This window comes from Heterodontus francisci, chromosome 11, assembly GCF_036365525.1.
Source record: "Heterodontus francisci isolate sHetFra1 chromosome 11, sHetFra1.hap1, whole genome shotgun sequence".
NCBI classification, from domain to species: Eukaryota; Metazoa; Chordata; class Chondrichthyes; order Heterodontiformes; family Heterodontidae; genus Heterodontus; species Heterodontus francisci.
The window spans coordinates 97887401-97902007 of record NC_090381.1 but is presented as its reverse complement, the minus strand read 5'-3'; the positions used below and the strand labels follow the sequence as shown (position 1 = coordinate 97902007).

General features: G+C 41.5%; 1 protein-coding gene across 2 annotated transcripts in view; it reads left to right on the top strand.

The window, feature by feature from the left end:
* The window catches only part of plod2 (procollagen-lysine, 2-oxoglutarate 5-dioxygenase 2), a 182280-nt gene that overhangs the window by 98712 nt on the left and 68961 nt on the right, over nt 1-14607 (top strand). For both annotated transcript variants that reach the window (XM_068042599.1, XM_068042598.1), the window contains exons 4-7: nt 2809-2972; nt 8085-8197; nt 8386-8449; nt 13039-13136. In XM_068042599.1, coding sequence (XP_067898700.1) covers nt 2809-2972; nt 8085-8197; nt 8386-8449; nt 13039-13136 — 439 coding nt within the window. The remainder of the gene's footprint in view (nt 1-2808; nt 2973-8084; nt 8198-8385; nt 8450-13038; nt 13137-14607) is intronic.

The following is a 14607-nucleotide window of genomic DNA, read 5'->3' as shown; positions in this document are numbered from 1 at the left end:
TCCGTGACCTCTACCATGTAGAAGAACAGGGGCAGCAGGCAGATGGGAACACCACCACCTGCAAGTTCCCCTCCAAGCCACACACCATCCTGAATTTGAACAATATTACCATTCCTTCACTGTCGCTGGTTCAAAATCCTGGAACTCCCTCCCTAACAGCACTGTGGGTGTACCGGCACCACATGGACTGCTGTGGTTCAAGATCACCATCATATTCTCGATGGGAATTAGGAATGGCCTTGCCAGCAACACCCACATCCCATGAATGAATAAGAAAAAAAATAAAATTGAACTGCATCTTTAAGCAAACAGTGAAGTCTCATACAGGACTATGGGGAAAAAACAGAGCAGGAAAACTAGCTTTGGATTGCTCTCGCAAAGAGTTGGCACAGAATATGAGTCCAGTGGCTGCCTTCTGTGGATGCCACCAGAGAGATAGCCCTCACCCAATTCCCTCAGTCTTGTCACTGGAGAATCATGTGCATAATGCCTGTGAAAGGCAGGGGACAAGAGAAGCACCCCAGATGTTAGGGAGCTGCCCACCTATGAAGAGCGGGCCATTATGCTGCTGGGAGGCACTCTGCTGTAGGTGTGGTAGATTATGCGATTGGTAGAACAATACAGGCCGCAGGTTAGTACGTGCACACCTACACGATCACCAGGTATCCCTGTTGAAGCAGTACACATTCAGAAGCTTCCACATCATTCTCCGTCTTAATCCCAAGGATTTTTTGCTGACCCGTTCTTAGATTATGCCCACCTTTTCTGCAAAACGATCACAGCAACAAGGAACAGTATAACTGGAGCAGGAGGAAAGAATATTATTTCTCTTGAACTCATACAGTGAGCATCATCATGTGGCAGATGGGGAATTTGAGAACAAGGCTGCCAAGAACAAGGTCATGGCCATGTTCCTCCTACTCAGTATGGTCCCTGCATCATGTAGTTTCTCACTCTCAGCTTTGTTACTTCAACCCCAGGGAAGGAAATTAGCTTGCGTCAGTGAGGATGTGGGTGATTCACAGGGTAGGAGGGAACTGGAAGATTGGAGAGTAGATAAGTTTGTATGTCTTTTCCATTGGAGGCAGAGGAGAAGGCTGCTCATTTCCTTGCAGTTTTGAGACCCAGACATCATGTGTACTTTCCTGAAAAGGATTTTCAAGGAACTTCACACCTAAATGCTGGCCCTGTGCTCATTCTCTGAGAAAGTGCAACTGATAGGTCACGTTGACAGGTGTAATTCCAGAGTTGAGCAGGAATCATCTGTGGCAATATCAGGGAAGACTTTTCTTTGTAGCAGGCATCAAGGAGCGTTCTTTGGAATCTATTTCAGCGCAGCCATTATGTGGCAGATACTCAACAGGAGCATGTTCCAGTCATATCTGACTCGAAACGTCAACTCTGTTCCTCTCCCCACAGATGCTGCCTGACCTGCTGAGTATTTCCAGCACTTTCTATTCTATCCCCGAACACAGCCGCAAAATTGCAAATATGCTGATTTTTAAGACCGACATTTGCCAAAAATATTGAGTAAATTTGGGTCCTCTGTTTTGTATAGAATGCATTGATTCAGGAGAATCCCTGAAATAAATTACTTCATTTTTGGAATTCATCAAGCCGAATGGCCTCATTCTGTGCCATAAATCTTTCTGTTTCCATCTCCCACTGGCTGTGTAGAATGCTTCTTGGTTTTGTCGAGTTCCTTAAGTCTATGGAGGGGAAAAGTGCACATTCTAAAATATGCACAGCCCTGTCTATATCCAAAGTCTGCTGATATTCACAGTCTGGAACACGGTAATACTTGTACAGCCCACAGGGCAACTCTGCTCCGAGTGAGTGTCTATTGCAGCTCCAGGACTGGATTGGATGATGTTCTACCATACCTGTCCCAGCAGTGCTTGAAGCCGTGAAATGACTCCATTCCCTGAACTGCTCCCAGCTGATACTACAGAAGGTGCAAAGATAGCAATTGGGATGCAAGATCAGACAACATGATTTTGTGTCTAGTTTGTGAGGAAGGCCTTCAAGCACATTTGCTGCTCTGGATTCTGGCTTTAATCCAGAGATTAGGAACTACATGAAGAGTGAGAATCGAGCTGCAAATGGGCCATCATTTTGTTCTCCCCAAAAATAAAATGTTCCCCTTTGTGAGCGTACAAAGGAACTAACTGGAACAGTCCTGATCCACAGAGCACACCTCCTTTTCCCTTTATCTTTGATGGGAGATGTGCAGCAGCGAGTGCCCAAAACAGTTCTACGTCTCTGGGTGAAGAAAGAAGCATCGTCATAGAAGTCTGAAATTATAAGAATATGATGTGATAAGACTATAAATATGATGTTCCAGTGATCTTTTTAGGCATTGTATGTTAATTGATAAGATTGAGATGTTTTTAAATGCCTGCAAACTGAACGAGCAGTCATTAGTACTCAAAGTATCCTTGATTCATTGGACATTTTACGGTGACCTTTAGTTTGCCACTTCAAAGAAGGCATGAACATCACAAAATTCTACCTCCCTGAATAATTGTCAATTAGACATCTCTGAAGAGCTGTAAATTATCTTTCCTCCCTATCACATGTATCTGAGCTTTAACTCGTGTTTATTTTCTCATTTATTAATTAAACAAATATGCAGAAAAATGTTTGAGTATTTCAGTCTTTATGCTTATTATTTGGGAATACAATGCTGAACAGAGATACATGGCTGTTACTGAGCCCTGTTTATTAGTGACAGTAATGGAAAATGGGGAAGACATAAAACCCACATATGTATACACTCCAGAATGTTCCTTTCATTTTGTTTTCCAGTTATGATGTTCTCTTTGCCAGTGGTCCTGAAGAACTACTCAGCAAGTTCCAGCAGTTCAATCACAAGGTGGTATTTGCTGCCGAAGGGCTTATCTGGCCAGATAACAGGCTTGCAGACAAGTATCCGAATGTTCGCAGTGGAAAGAGATTCCTGAATTCAGGAGGTAAGAGTTTCTGTAAAGTGAGAAAAATGTTGTTATTTCAGATTTTGTAAGGACTGAAGTGGCCAACCTCAGACTATACAAAAAGAATACTACCAGCTAACTGCAAGACATTTGGGAAAAAATACTTCCCCATCTTGGAGCATTTCAGTGGCGACAAGCAACTGTACTGTTTCAAATGGATTAGTATGAGTTCTAGAAGGCAAGGCTAGTAACCGAGGCCACATCTGACTGAATACTGTGGCTTTGCAATGATATGAAAATGGTGACAGTTTGGGCAAGATGATATCATATGGTAAAATGTACAAATGATATTTAATTAAAAAATATCAGTGTGCATTTTTTAGTGAGAAAGTAGAGGAACTGCGACACCCAGCTTTTAGTTGTTCTTCTCTTTCTCTGCCCTCTACCCCCAACCTCCCAAATGCTGTTGACTCCTGATTGCAATGTTGCTGCTCCAAGAATGAAAGTCATTGGCAAACTGATGCCATGAATGATTCCTATTGGCTGGTTAAAGAGAAACAATGGTTTACGCCTGGGAGCAAGTCACATCCATGCACACTGAGAGATGCACGGCTTACTGAGATCTAAATAGAGAGGTAAAGAGTGAAGAATAAAAATTATCTCACACACCCCTTCTTTTCCACTAGCTCCTTCCTTCTCCCTCCACCTCCAAAATAAAAATATCTGGGACAAAGCAGCTGACCGTGCTTCTGCTAATACCTGTTTTGAAGTTAAATTATGAATGATGTGAACTTTAGTTGGTTTTCTGAAGGGAAGACACTTTGCCGCTGACTTCAAAGTAAGCTGCTCACAAAGATCTAGCGATCTCTGTAGGGGATCCTTTCCTGACGTTAGTTTGAATCTGGCAACAAGTCAAGGGGATCTCCTGGCATCCAGCAGCAATGATAAAATTAAGCAGGGTTAGCAGCTAATCAAGTGGAAGTAATCTCACAGACAGCAAACCAGGAAGTAAAGTGCACTGATTATCCTTCACTTTGTAATGTTATTCTATAAAGTTAAATAAACAATTGGGACATACACATGGGATTAATGTAGAAGCTGACATATCATACATAAACAGCTTTATAAAAAAAAAAGCTATTTTAAAAATATGTGGAACTTTTTTGTCCCAGTTGAGAAATTTGACATTCTACAAATATTGATTACGTTTTTCAGGGTCAAAGAGGTTTTCAGCAGTAATTATAAACTGAGTACGCCGTTTAAAAACCCAGATTGCTGCCTTTAACTGTGCATGTGTGAATTCTAGAAATTGTTGTTAGTTTCAGAGGAATATTGACAACAGACGCTGACAGTTTCGCCATCATTACTAATGCAGAATCTAGGCCCTTACTATTCTATTACTGTAGCAGTTGCTATTGTAGTTTCTGTCACACAGACTTGTCAAACAACGCCTGTCATAGTTACATTCACAGTCACATACCTTTTAGCCAATATCCAAGATTCCTCTAACACTATCCCTGGGTATGTACTGTCTCACTGACAGGACAGACCCATCAGAGGTGGCAGCACAGTGGTATACAGTCAGGAGGGAGTGGCCCTCAGAGTCCTCAACATTAACTCTGGACCCCATGAAGTCACATGACATCAGATTAAACATGAGCAAGGAAACCTCCCATTGATTACCACCTACCATACTCCCTCAACTGATGAATCAGTACTCCTCTGTTAAGCACCACCTGAAAGAAGCACTGAGGATAGCAAAAGCACAGAATGTACTATGGATGGGGGTCTTCAATGTCCATCATTAGGACTGGCTCATTAGCACCACTACTGACCAAGCTGGTCGAGTCCTGAAGGACATATCTGCCAGACTAGGTCTGCAGCAGGTGGTGAAAGAACCAACACAAGGAAATAACCCACCATTCTACCTGTTGCAGATGCATCTATCCAGGGCAGTATTGGTAGGAGTGATCATCGCACAGTCCTTGTGAAGACTAAGTCCCGTCTTCGTACTGTTATGTGGCACTATCACTGTGCTAAATGGGTTAGATTGAGATCTAGCAGCTCCAGACTGGGCATCTATGAGGCACTGTGGGCCTTCAGCAACAACCTTTCCTCATAATTTAACCCTTAAGCTCCCTGGTATCATTTTGGTGAATTTGTGCTATACTACCAAGGCCAGTATAACCTTCCTGAGGATTGGTTCCCAAAAATGAATGCAGTACTCCAGATAGAATCTGTCCTAAGCTTTACACAACTGAAGCATCATTTCATTTCTTTGTGGTCCAACCCTCTTGAGATGAAGGCCAATATTTAATTCGTCCTTTGTTTACTTTTTCTACCTATACACTGGTTTTAATTATTTGTTCACATCAGCATTTAAATCCCTTTACTCTTCCACAACTCCTAGTCTGTTGAAATTAAAAAATAAATGTGATTTGTCTATCTGTGATCTAAAGTCAATGAACTGACATTTCCCCAAATTGTAAAAGCTATGGCAGATGAAGTTCAATAGTTTTGTTAATTATTAGTTTCTTGCATTGTTGGCAAGGATGGCATCTGTTGCCTATCCCTAGTTTCCCTGAGTAGGTGTTATTAGGTTGTTTTCTTGAACGGCTGCTGCCTGTATTTGTCGAGTGAGCTGCGTTGGTGTGGGTCTAACTCGCACGTAGTCTGGATGGAACATCTCATTCCCAAACGGGCAATCGATGAATCAGTTGGATTTTTACAACAATAGACTGCTTCAAGGTTACTTTTACTGATACCAGCTTGATGTTTCCTTTTGTTTTAAAACTCAATTTAGTACCGTGGTGGGATTTGAACTCCAGTTCTCTGTATTGTTTGTCCAGTATCATGACTACTAAGTTATTATATATTTAGTCTGTGTTCCTTTATAATTTCCTGCTCCGATCTGCACAACTTAATCGTGCCTTGTAAATTATGTCACTCATTATTTCAAATAGGCACAACTAAAGGAATATGGGATCCGTCCAATAATTTTTAGTCTCCTGCAGTGTTTTTTGTATTGATGCATGTATTTCTATTCCTAGCTATTATTAGAAAGGTACCCATATTTAATGTACACTTTGCACTGTAGTCTGCAGTGTGCACTTGAAATAATTCCACACCAGACTGAGAACTTTGTGGCTACTGGGAAGAGCAAAATGCTAAATGGAGAATACAGAGTGACTTTGTATCTATACAGTGATATCTGAAGACTGGCCAGCAAAAGAGGATGCAGACCTAAGAAACAGACTTTTAATTCTAAATAAAGCCAAAGAAAACCCAGGAGATTATAAACCGTGCTCACTGCATTACTGGTGTTACTATTACCATGCTAGGTCCTATGAATCCTTCCTGTTCCTTCAGAATGATTTTGCACAACCACATGTCTACTATATCTCAGATCTTTGGCACAATTCCTAAGAAGGCTGCCTTTAGTGCGAGCTTTCACTCCCTACCCCGCACAAAACTTTCAGAAAAGTGGTTGCAGACATTCCAGATTCTATGGTGATGTCAGCAGTTTAAAAAAAAAAATTATTATTTAAATCCCATGGCCCTAGGCATCTCTGGGCGCAGTCTGATACAACCTCGTTATATTTAACAAATGCCAGTTGCTAGATTGTTTTGATTAGCAGTGGTGCTGCGCTTTGATTCAGTTAGTACAAAGTGGCAAAATGTTGGCGTTTATTAATCTAACATTCTTGATATCTTGATCAAGGTTTGTCCAACATAAATAGAAACAATGAGGCATTTGAAAAGCAGTATCCTTGATTTTTCCACTCAGACAGGAAAATTTACAATTTGCCTCTGTAAATGTGGCAGACAGCTGACAGCATGCTATGTCTGCAGCAATAAAGCTAATTGTTATAGTATGGCAGATAAGGACAAAAACTCTGCAGCCACTGTGTAATTTGTTGATCTGTAATAGATATGTGTGTGTTGAGTGTGTTTGTTTCTAATGTTAGTGTATCATAACAGCTATATATCATTTGAATTACTCCTAACCCCTGATTGCGGTAAAGAGAGTATGCATAGTTAATATGCTGATTTCCTGGAGTAAAGTTTGAATCAACAACTAAAATAAAAGCAAAATACTGCAGATGCTGGAAATCTGAAATAAAAACAAGAAATGCTGGATATACTCAGCAGGTCTGGCAGCATCTGTGGAGAGCGAAGCAGAGTTAACGTTTCAGGTCAGTGACCCTTTTTCAGGTCACAGACCTGAAACGTTAACTCTGCTTCTCTCTCCACAGATGCTGCCAGACCTGCTGAGTGTTTCCAGCATTTCTTGTTTTTATTTGAATCAACAACTGTCTGACATGAAGACAAAAGTGCTGCTATCTAAAAAAAAAGTTGACATTCAAATTCAGTTGTAGTGTCCCAAATATTACCTTGGCTGAGATCACCTAACCTAGCAGACACTGAGGATTGAACCTGACATCTTGTGGTCTGCATAACTGAGTAACTGTACTGCATATTACATTTACCTACTAAACCATGAGGGAGCTGTAATCCACTAACAAAACTGCAGTGTCTAATTACACCGCTGTATCACCCAGTGAGGTGGAGACAGGGAGGGACTTACAGCAGGAGTCACAGCCAGCAGTGTATCTTACAGCAAGCAAAGTCTATTTACTCAGCAAGCAGAGTTCTGCTTAAACAGCACACTACAGCAAACAGTCTACAGTGTCTATTTTAAAAGAGTTTCTACACAATAAAGCAAACCGAATTCATGTCTGAAACTGCAGCAATATCTCCCGATAAAAGCAGGATAACTTTTCCAGCAAAATGCAGAGAGTGAAGGATAGTTACATACGCATTATGTGCATAAAAGCAGTGCAGTATCCAGGCATAATTAATGTGGGATTTACCCAATAATCTCCATTCTAGCTGGGAATAGTGGCATAACTATATGAAACCACAATATTGACATTTCGCAAGGTTTTTAAATGTGCAGCTTCAGAGCATACAATTTTGATAGTGGTTCATTTATCAGAATAAAATGGCATTCTCTCATTTTTCACCAATTGTGACCTTTTCAAACAAAGCTATAGATTCCCCTCTTAGTTAACTGTTGAAATCTTTTTATTTTGCGACTGTTGTATTTTTGTGGATGACTTTCTACTACAATCCTTATACTTTTTTCAGGTATCATTGGATATGCTTCTTCCATAAATCGCATTGTAGAGAATTGGCAATTGCAAGATAATGATGATGATCAGCTATTCTATACCAAAATTTATGTGGATCCATTAAAGCGAGTGAGTAAATTATGAGGCGATGATGAAATGATCTTGAGGATACAAAAGCCTAATTGCTTAGTGCTGATGATAGTTGGTGGCTCCTAGGTGTTTTTATAGATACTGAAAAGCATTTGTAATAACTTGTCAGAATTGCTAAGATGCATGAAGTTCTTTTGGGATTCATTTCCTTCTCTATATTCTTCTAGCTTTCTCTCAACATTACTTTGGATCATAAAAGCAACATTTTCCAAAACTTGAATGGGGCTGTAGGTAAGCTCCAATCTTTTGCTTACATGTATCAATATTGCATGTTTATGAGCTGCTAGTATTGATCAGCCAGTATATTCCTATTAAGTTTCTCTGCTGATTTATATTTACCACATTAACCTTAGGAGCACATTTCATGTTGTCAGTAGTCAGGAGAAGTTACTAAAGTGACATGTAGCTTGTTTTACTTAAGCTGCTTTTTGCTTTAAAAATTGGCAATGTGTGACCATGCGTACATTTCCTTTTTGATTGTCACTGTAAGGATCTTTTCAACTTGTTGATGGCTTTTTTGCTTGGTTCTTTTTAACTTAGACTTCTGACCAAATTTGTCCCAGGATTATTTCTGTAATCCTGGGCTCAATTTCTACTCTAGACCTGAGCTAATTTGAGTAGCGTCTCATGGTAAAAAAGGTATACCTTCACTCTGCTGTCAGTTGGAGACTATAAACAGGGACAAAAAACCATTACATTCAAGAGCTGGTTGTTGGGTAATATTAGCATATATTTTACATTGTCATTTATTTACGTTAAGTGTTAAACTGCACTGGTTGGTTAGATGTCACATATGAGGGAGGGACGGGGTGAAAAAAAATAGAAAATCCTAAACCCATTGTCTGTCTGACCTTTGTTAAATCATTCTTGCTAACTGAATAATTTAAATATGAACGTTTTAAAATGTGTATGTCTTAGAAACTAATCAGGTATGGCCTGTCCAAAAAAAGCAGGAGAAATCCAATCCAGCCAATTAATGTCCTATCAGTCTATTCTCAATTATCAGCCAAATGATGGAAAGTGTCATTGACACCACTATCAAGCAGCACTTGCCAACAATAACCTGCTCACTGATGCTCAATTTGGGTTCCACCAGGGCCTCTTGGCTCCAGACTTCATTACAGCCTTGGTTAAAAACATAGACAGAAGAGCTAAATTCAAGAGGTGAGATGAGAATGACTGCCCTTGACATCAAGGCAGCATTTGACCGAGTTTCTTTATTCATTCATGGGATGTGGGCATCTCTGGCTAGGCCAGCATTTATTGCCCATCCCTAATTGCCCTGGAGAAGGTGGTGGTGAGCTGCCTTCTTGAACCACTGCCGTCCATGTGAGATAGCTATACCCACAGTGCTGTTAGGAAGGGAGTTCCAGGATTTTTGAGCCAGCTACAGTGAAGGAATGGCGATATAGTTCCAAGGCAGGATGGTGTGTGACTTGAAGAGGAACTTGCAGGTGGTGGTGTTCCCATGCACTTTCTGCCCGTGTCCTTCTAGTTGGTAGAGGTCGCGGCATCAAGGAAATGGGCGAGGTACTAAATGAGTACTTTGCATCAGTATTCACCAAGGAGAAGGACTTGGTGGATGATGAGCCTAGGGAAGGGAGTGTAGATAGTCTCAGTCATCTCATTATCAAAAAGGAGGAGGTGTTGGGTGTCTTGCAAAGCATTAAGGTAGATAAGTCCCCAGGGCCTGATGGGATCTACCCCAGAATACTGAGGGAGGCAAGGGAAGAAATTGCTGGGGCCGTGACAGAAATCTTTGCATCCTCATTGGCTACAGTTGAGGTCCCAGAGGACTGGAGAATAGTCAATGTTGTTCCTTTGTTTAAGAAGGGTAGTAAGGATAATCCAGGAAATTATAGGCAGGTGAGCCTTACGTCAGTGGTAGGGAAATTATTAGAGAGGATTCTTCGGGACTGGATTTACTCCCATTTGGAAACAAATGGACTTATTAGCGAGAGGCAGCATGGTTTTGTGAAGAGGAGGTCGTGTCTCACTAATTTGATTGAGTTTTTTGAGGAAGTGACAAAGATGATTCATGAAGGAAGGGCAGTGGATGTTATCTATATGGACTTCAGTAAAGCCTTTGACAAGGTCCCTCATGGTAAACTGATACAAAAGGTGAAGTCACATGGGATCAGAGGGGAGCTGGCAAGATGGATACAGAACTGGCTCGATCATAGAAGACAGAGGGTAGCAGTGGAAGTGTGCTTTTTTGAATGGAGGGATATGACTAGTGGTGTTCCGCAGGGATCAGTGCTGGGACCTTTGCTGTTTGTAGTATATATAAATGATTTGGAGGAAAATGTAGCTGGTCTGATTAGTAAGTTTGTGGATGACACAAAGGTTGGTGGAGTTGTGGACAGTGATGAGGATTGTCAGAGGATACAGCAGGATATAGATCGGTTGGAGACATGGGCGGAGAAATGGCAGATGGAATTTAATTCGGACAAATGTGAGGTAATGCACTTTGGAAGGTCTATTGCAGGTGGGAAGTATACAGTAAATGGCAAAACCCCTTAGGAGTATTGATGGGCAGAGAGATCTGGGCGTACAGGTCCACAGGTCATTGAAAGTGGCAACGCAGGTGGATAAGGTAGTCAAGAAGGCATACGGCATGCTTGCCTTCATCGGTCAGGGCATACAGTATAAAAATAGGCAAGTCATGCTGCCGCTGTACAGAACTTTAGTTAGGAAACACTTTGAATATTCTGGTCGCCACACTACCAGAAGGACGTGGAGGCTTTGGAGAGGGTACAGAAGAGGTTTACCAAGATGTTGCCTGGTCTGGAGGGCATTAGCTATGAGGAGAGGTTGGATAAACTCAGATTGTTTTCACTGGAACGACGGAGGTGGAGAGGCGACATGATAGAGGTTTACAAAGTTATAAGCGGCATGGACAGAGTGGATAGTCAAAAGCTTTTTCCCAGGGTGGAAGAGTCAGTTACTAGGGGACATAGGTTTAAGGTGAGAGGGTTAAAGTTTAGAGGGGATGTGCGAGGCAAGTTCTTGACACAGAGGGTGGTGAGTGCCTGGAACTTGTTGCCGGGGGAGGTGGTGGAAGCAGGTACCATAGAGACGTGTAAGAGGCATCTTGACAAATACGTGAATAGGATGGGAATAGAGGGATACAGACCCCGGAAGTGCAGAAGGTTTTAGTTTAGGCAGGCGTCAAGATCGGCGCAGGCTTGGAGGGCTGAATGGCCTGTTCCTGTGCTGTACTGTTCTTTGTTCTTTGACTTGGAACTATATTCACTGTCTCTGGGTCAAATTCCTGGAACAGCATTGTGGGTGTTCCTACACCACGTGGACTGAAGCGATTCAAGAAACTGGCTCCCACCACCTTCTCAAGGGCAATTAGGAATGGAAAACAAATGCTGGCATTATCAGTAATGCTCATATCCCATGAATGAATTTAAAAATAGAGGACATTGTCCAATAGAAACATTTGACAAATGCAGTTTGTAATAATCTAATCATACATTTAAAAGGGATGCCTCACTCATTGAAGTATAAGTTAACATCAGTGAAATGCAGTACTTTTTGTGTCACTAACACTATTTGCAAAATTCTTCATGTTCTGCTTTTCCTTTGGCTTTTCACTTAAAAATTGTTAGGCTTGCCAATCCATGTGATTTCCTGAAATCTTGTGATTTTTGTCAGTCTTGGGAGATTTGGTTTTGTGCTGTTCTTCCTGCTGCATGTGGGATAGTGTACTGTTAAAAGAATATTAGGTTTGTAATGGCCGAAGTAAAATTCTGGGGGCAACAAAATTAAACACTATGGGCTGAATTTTGCCGAAATCCCACCGCCGGGGCCGAAAGCAGGCGCCAACCCCACTCCAGCGGGCAGCGGGGCCCTGGGGCAGCATTTTATCTTGGTTTGCCTAGTGGTCTCCCTTATGGCAGCGGCCTTTCATGATGCCAGTAAAATGCCAGTGGGGGTGGGAGGTGGCCTTAATTGAGCAATTAATTGCCTCAACTGGCTGCCCAGTTGGGCGGCCGCCCCACTGAGGTTCCTGTCGCTGACGTTATGCCCTGGCGGGAAGACGCGGGCACCTTCCCGACGCTTTCCCCACCATCTTCGCAGCCCTCCATCTCCCAACCATTTCCAAAGGGCTGGGAAAAGTCAGCCCTACATAACCAGTATGATAAAACACATAGTTATACAATTATTGCAAAATAAACAGCCCCACTGATTTGTAAAGAGGTTAATAAAATAAAACTGCTGACACACATCAAAAGGGTCTCTAACTGTCTTCAGAAAATAGGATTCTAATGAGTCATGGGTTGCTGTGTAATACATCTGAAATAATTCTTGACTTGTTGCCAATTCTTTGAATGTAATACCACCAGGGTTTTTAAAGTGCTGGTATTGTCGAGCACTTTAATTCCATTTGTAAGCCAGATGGGTTTTTATGACAATACTTGAATGATATGTGGTCGTGGTTATGTTACTGGACTAGTAATCCAAAAGCCTGGAAAAGTTGTTATGATCTGGAGTTGGTTGCTACATAAAAAGGAAATAGTTGAAGGGCAATGGCTAGAAGAGCAAGTGAGTGGGACTAATTGCTAGTTCTTTCAGAGAACCGGCATAGGCAGAATGGGCTGAATGGCCTCCTGCTGTATTGTAAGATTTTATGATGATAATCCAGAGAAGGACAGAATCAAGGGCCGGAATGGCTACTACTATTCCTATGTTCCAGAAAATTTCATGGTTATTTAACCGTCACAACATGATTATATATTGAAAATATACGTGACTTGCAGTAAAACTGGAGTTTTTGTCATAAGACTTATTTTCATCTCCTTTCTTTACAGATGAAGTAGAGTTGCACTTTGAACCTGCAAGAGTCAGAACCAGGAATATAATATTCGACACATTACCTGTACTAATCCACGGCAATAGACAGACCAAAGTATGAGAGTTACACTGTTAAATATCCAGAAGTTCTGACGAAGGGTCACTGACCTGAAACGTTAACTCTGCTTCCCTCTCCACAGATGCTGCCGGCCCTGCTGAGTATTTCCAGCATTTCTTGTTTTTATTTCAACTATCCATATAAGAGGCCTTTATTCTTATATCTTCCTGTACTTTCTTTTTGCAAGCTACTCTGCGGGCAAGCAGGAAAGGATGGACAATCTGTTGCCAAAGTGCTGCCAATGGTACTCAGACCCCTGAGGAAGTGTAGGAGAATAATGAAATGAACTGGTCATCCACTTCTGTGTCTCTTTATTCCCTTTTCCACATCACGGGGAGCAAACCATTATTGCATGCCTAACATTGGAGAATAGCAGATGCAAGGCTGCACCCCACCAGTTCATTATCAGACTCTGCCTCATGCCTTATCATTCTGGCAGAATAATTTGTGTCCTGTTTGACTGATTGGAGGTGGAGTTCTATAATCCAGGGATTGCTGCACAGCTTCCGGTGTTTGTATTGATTTTTGTAATATTCTGTATTGCTATTTAGGGTCGTTTGCTTTTCAGTTTTTTGACTTAAACTCTTGTGTGCTTACTCACCCGGGCTCTGAATTTTCACAGGGTTCCCTCGACCTCCTGTTGTGGCTTCAGCAGAACCTCCAGCAAATGAACATAAATTGCCATTTTTAGCCATTATGCTGTTTATCTGGGAGTTCTGACTGGAATCTTAATTCTAATCCCCCCTTCCCACCTCGGAAATTCCAGACAGTGGTCTGTTTACAGGATATATAAGTCTTAAAGTTCTAACACTACATCTAATGTCAATAACCATATAACCTAGTTCTTTTTTAAGAAGTCTTTTATCTTTTTAGTTTTCTCTTTTTATTGTCTTGTAAACACACTAGCTTTTAGTTCCACAAGTGGTAGCAGCCTCTAGTTCTTCTCACCAGTGTCCATTCTCCAAGTGTAAGCTCAGATAATAAATGTTGACAGGCTATTCAACAGTGGGGAAGAGGGGCCTGTGCAACTACCAAGCTGAACCTCTCTTTCCCTGGCATCCACACAAAGGCAGCAATGGCTGGGTAGCGGTCAGCAACTGGAACTCCAGTTTATTCCTTCTCCTCCTCTTCCCCCAGATCAAATGCAGGCATGTTGCCAAAAACGGTCGTACAGCCAGCACTGAAGATAAATACTGCCACATGTACCAAGTTTGGCTTCGCCCTTGGGGCCAACTAAATCATCTAAATAGGGATTAATGGGTTTTGCTTGGATATAAATACTAATTATAAAGTCATTATTTGTGTATACAATGCAGAATCAAAAGATTTTGGTGCCAAAGTTCTCATTTAGTAAGCACACTGGTGTTTTACATATAACCTGGAATTTAATTTACATAATGAATACCTTGAATGTTTCCTTCTGTTCTGGTATATTGATTTTTTTAAAGCTGTTTTAGTATATTGATGT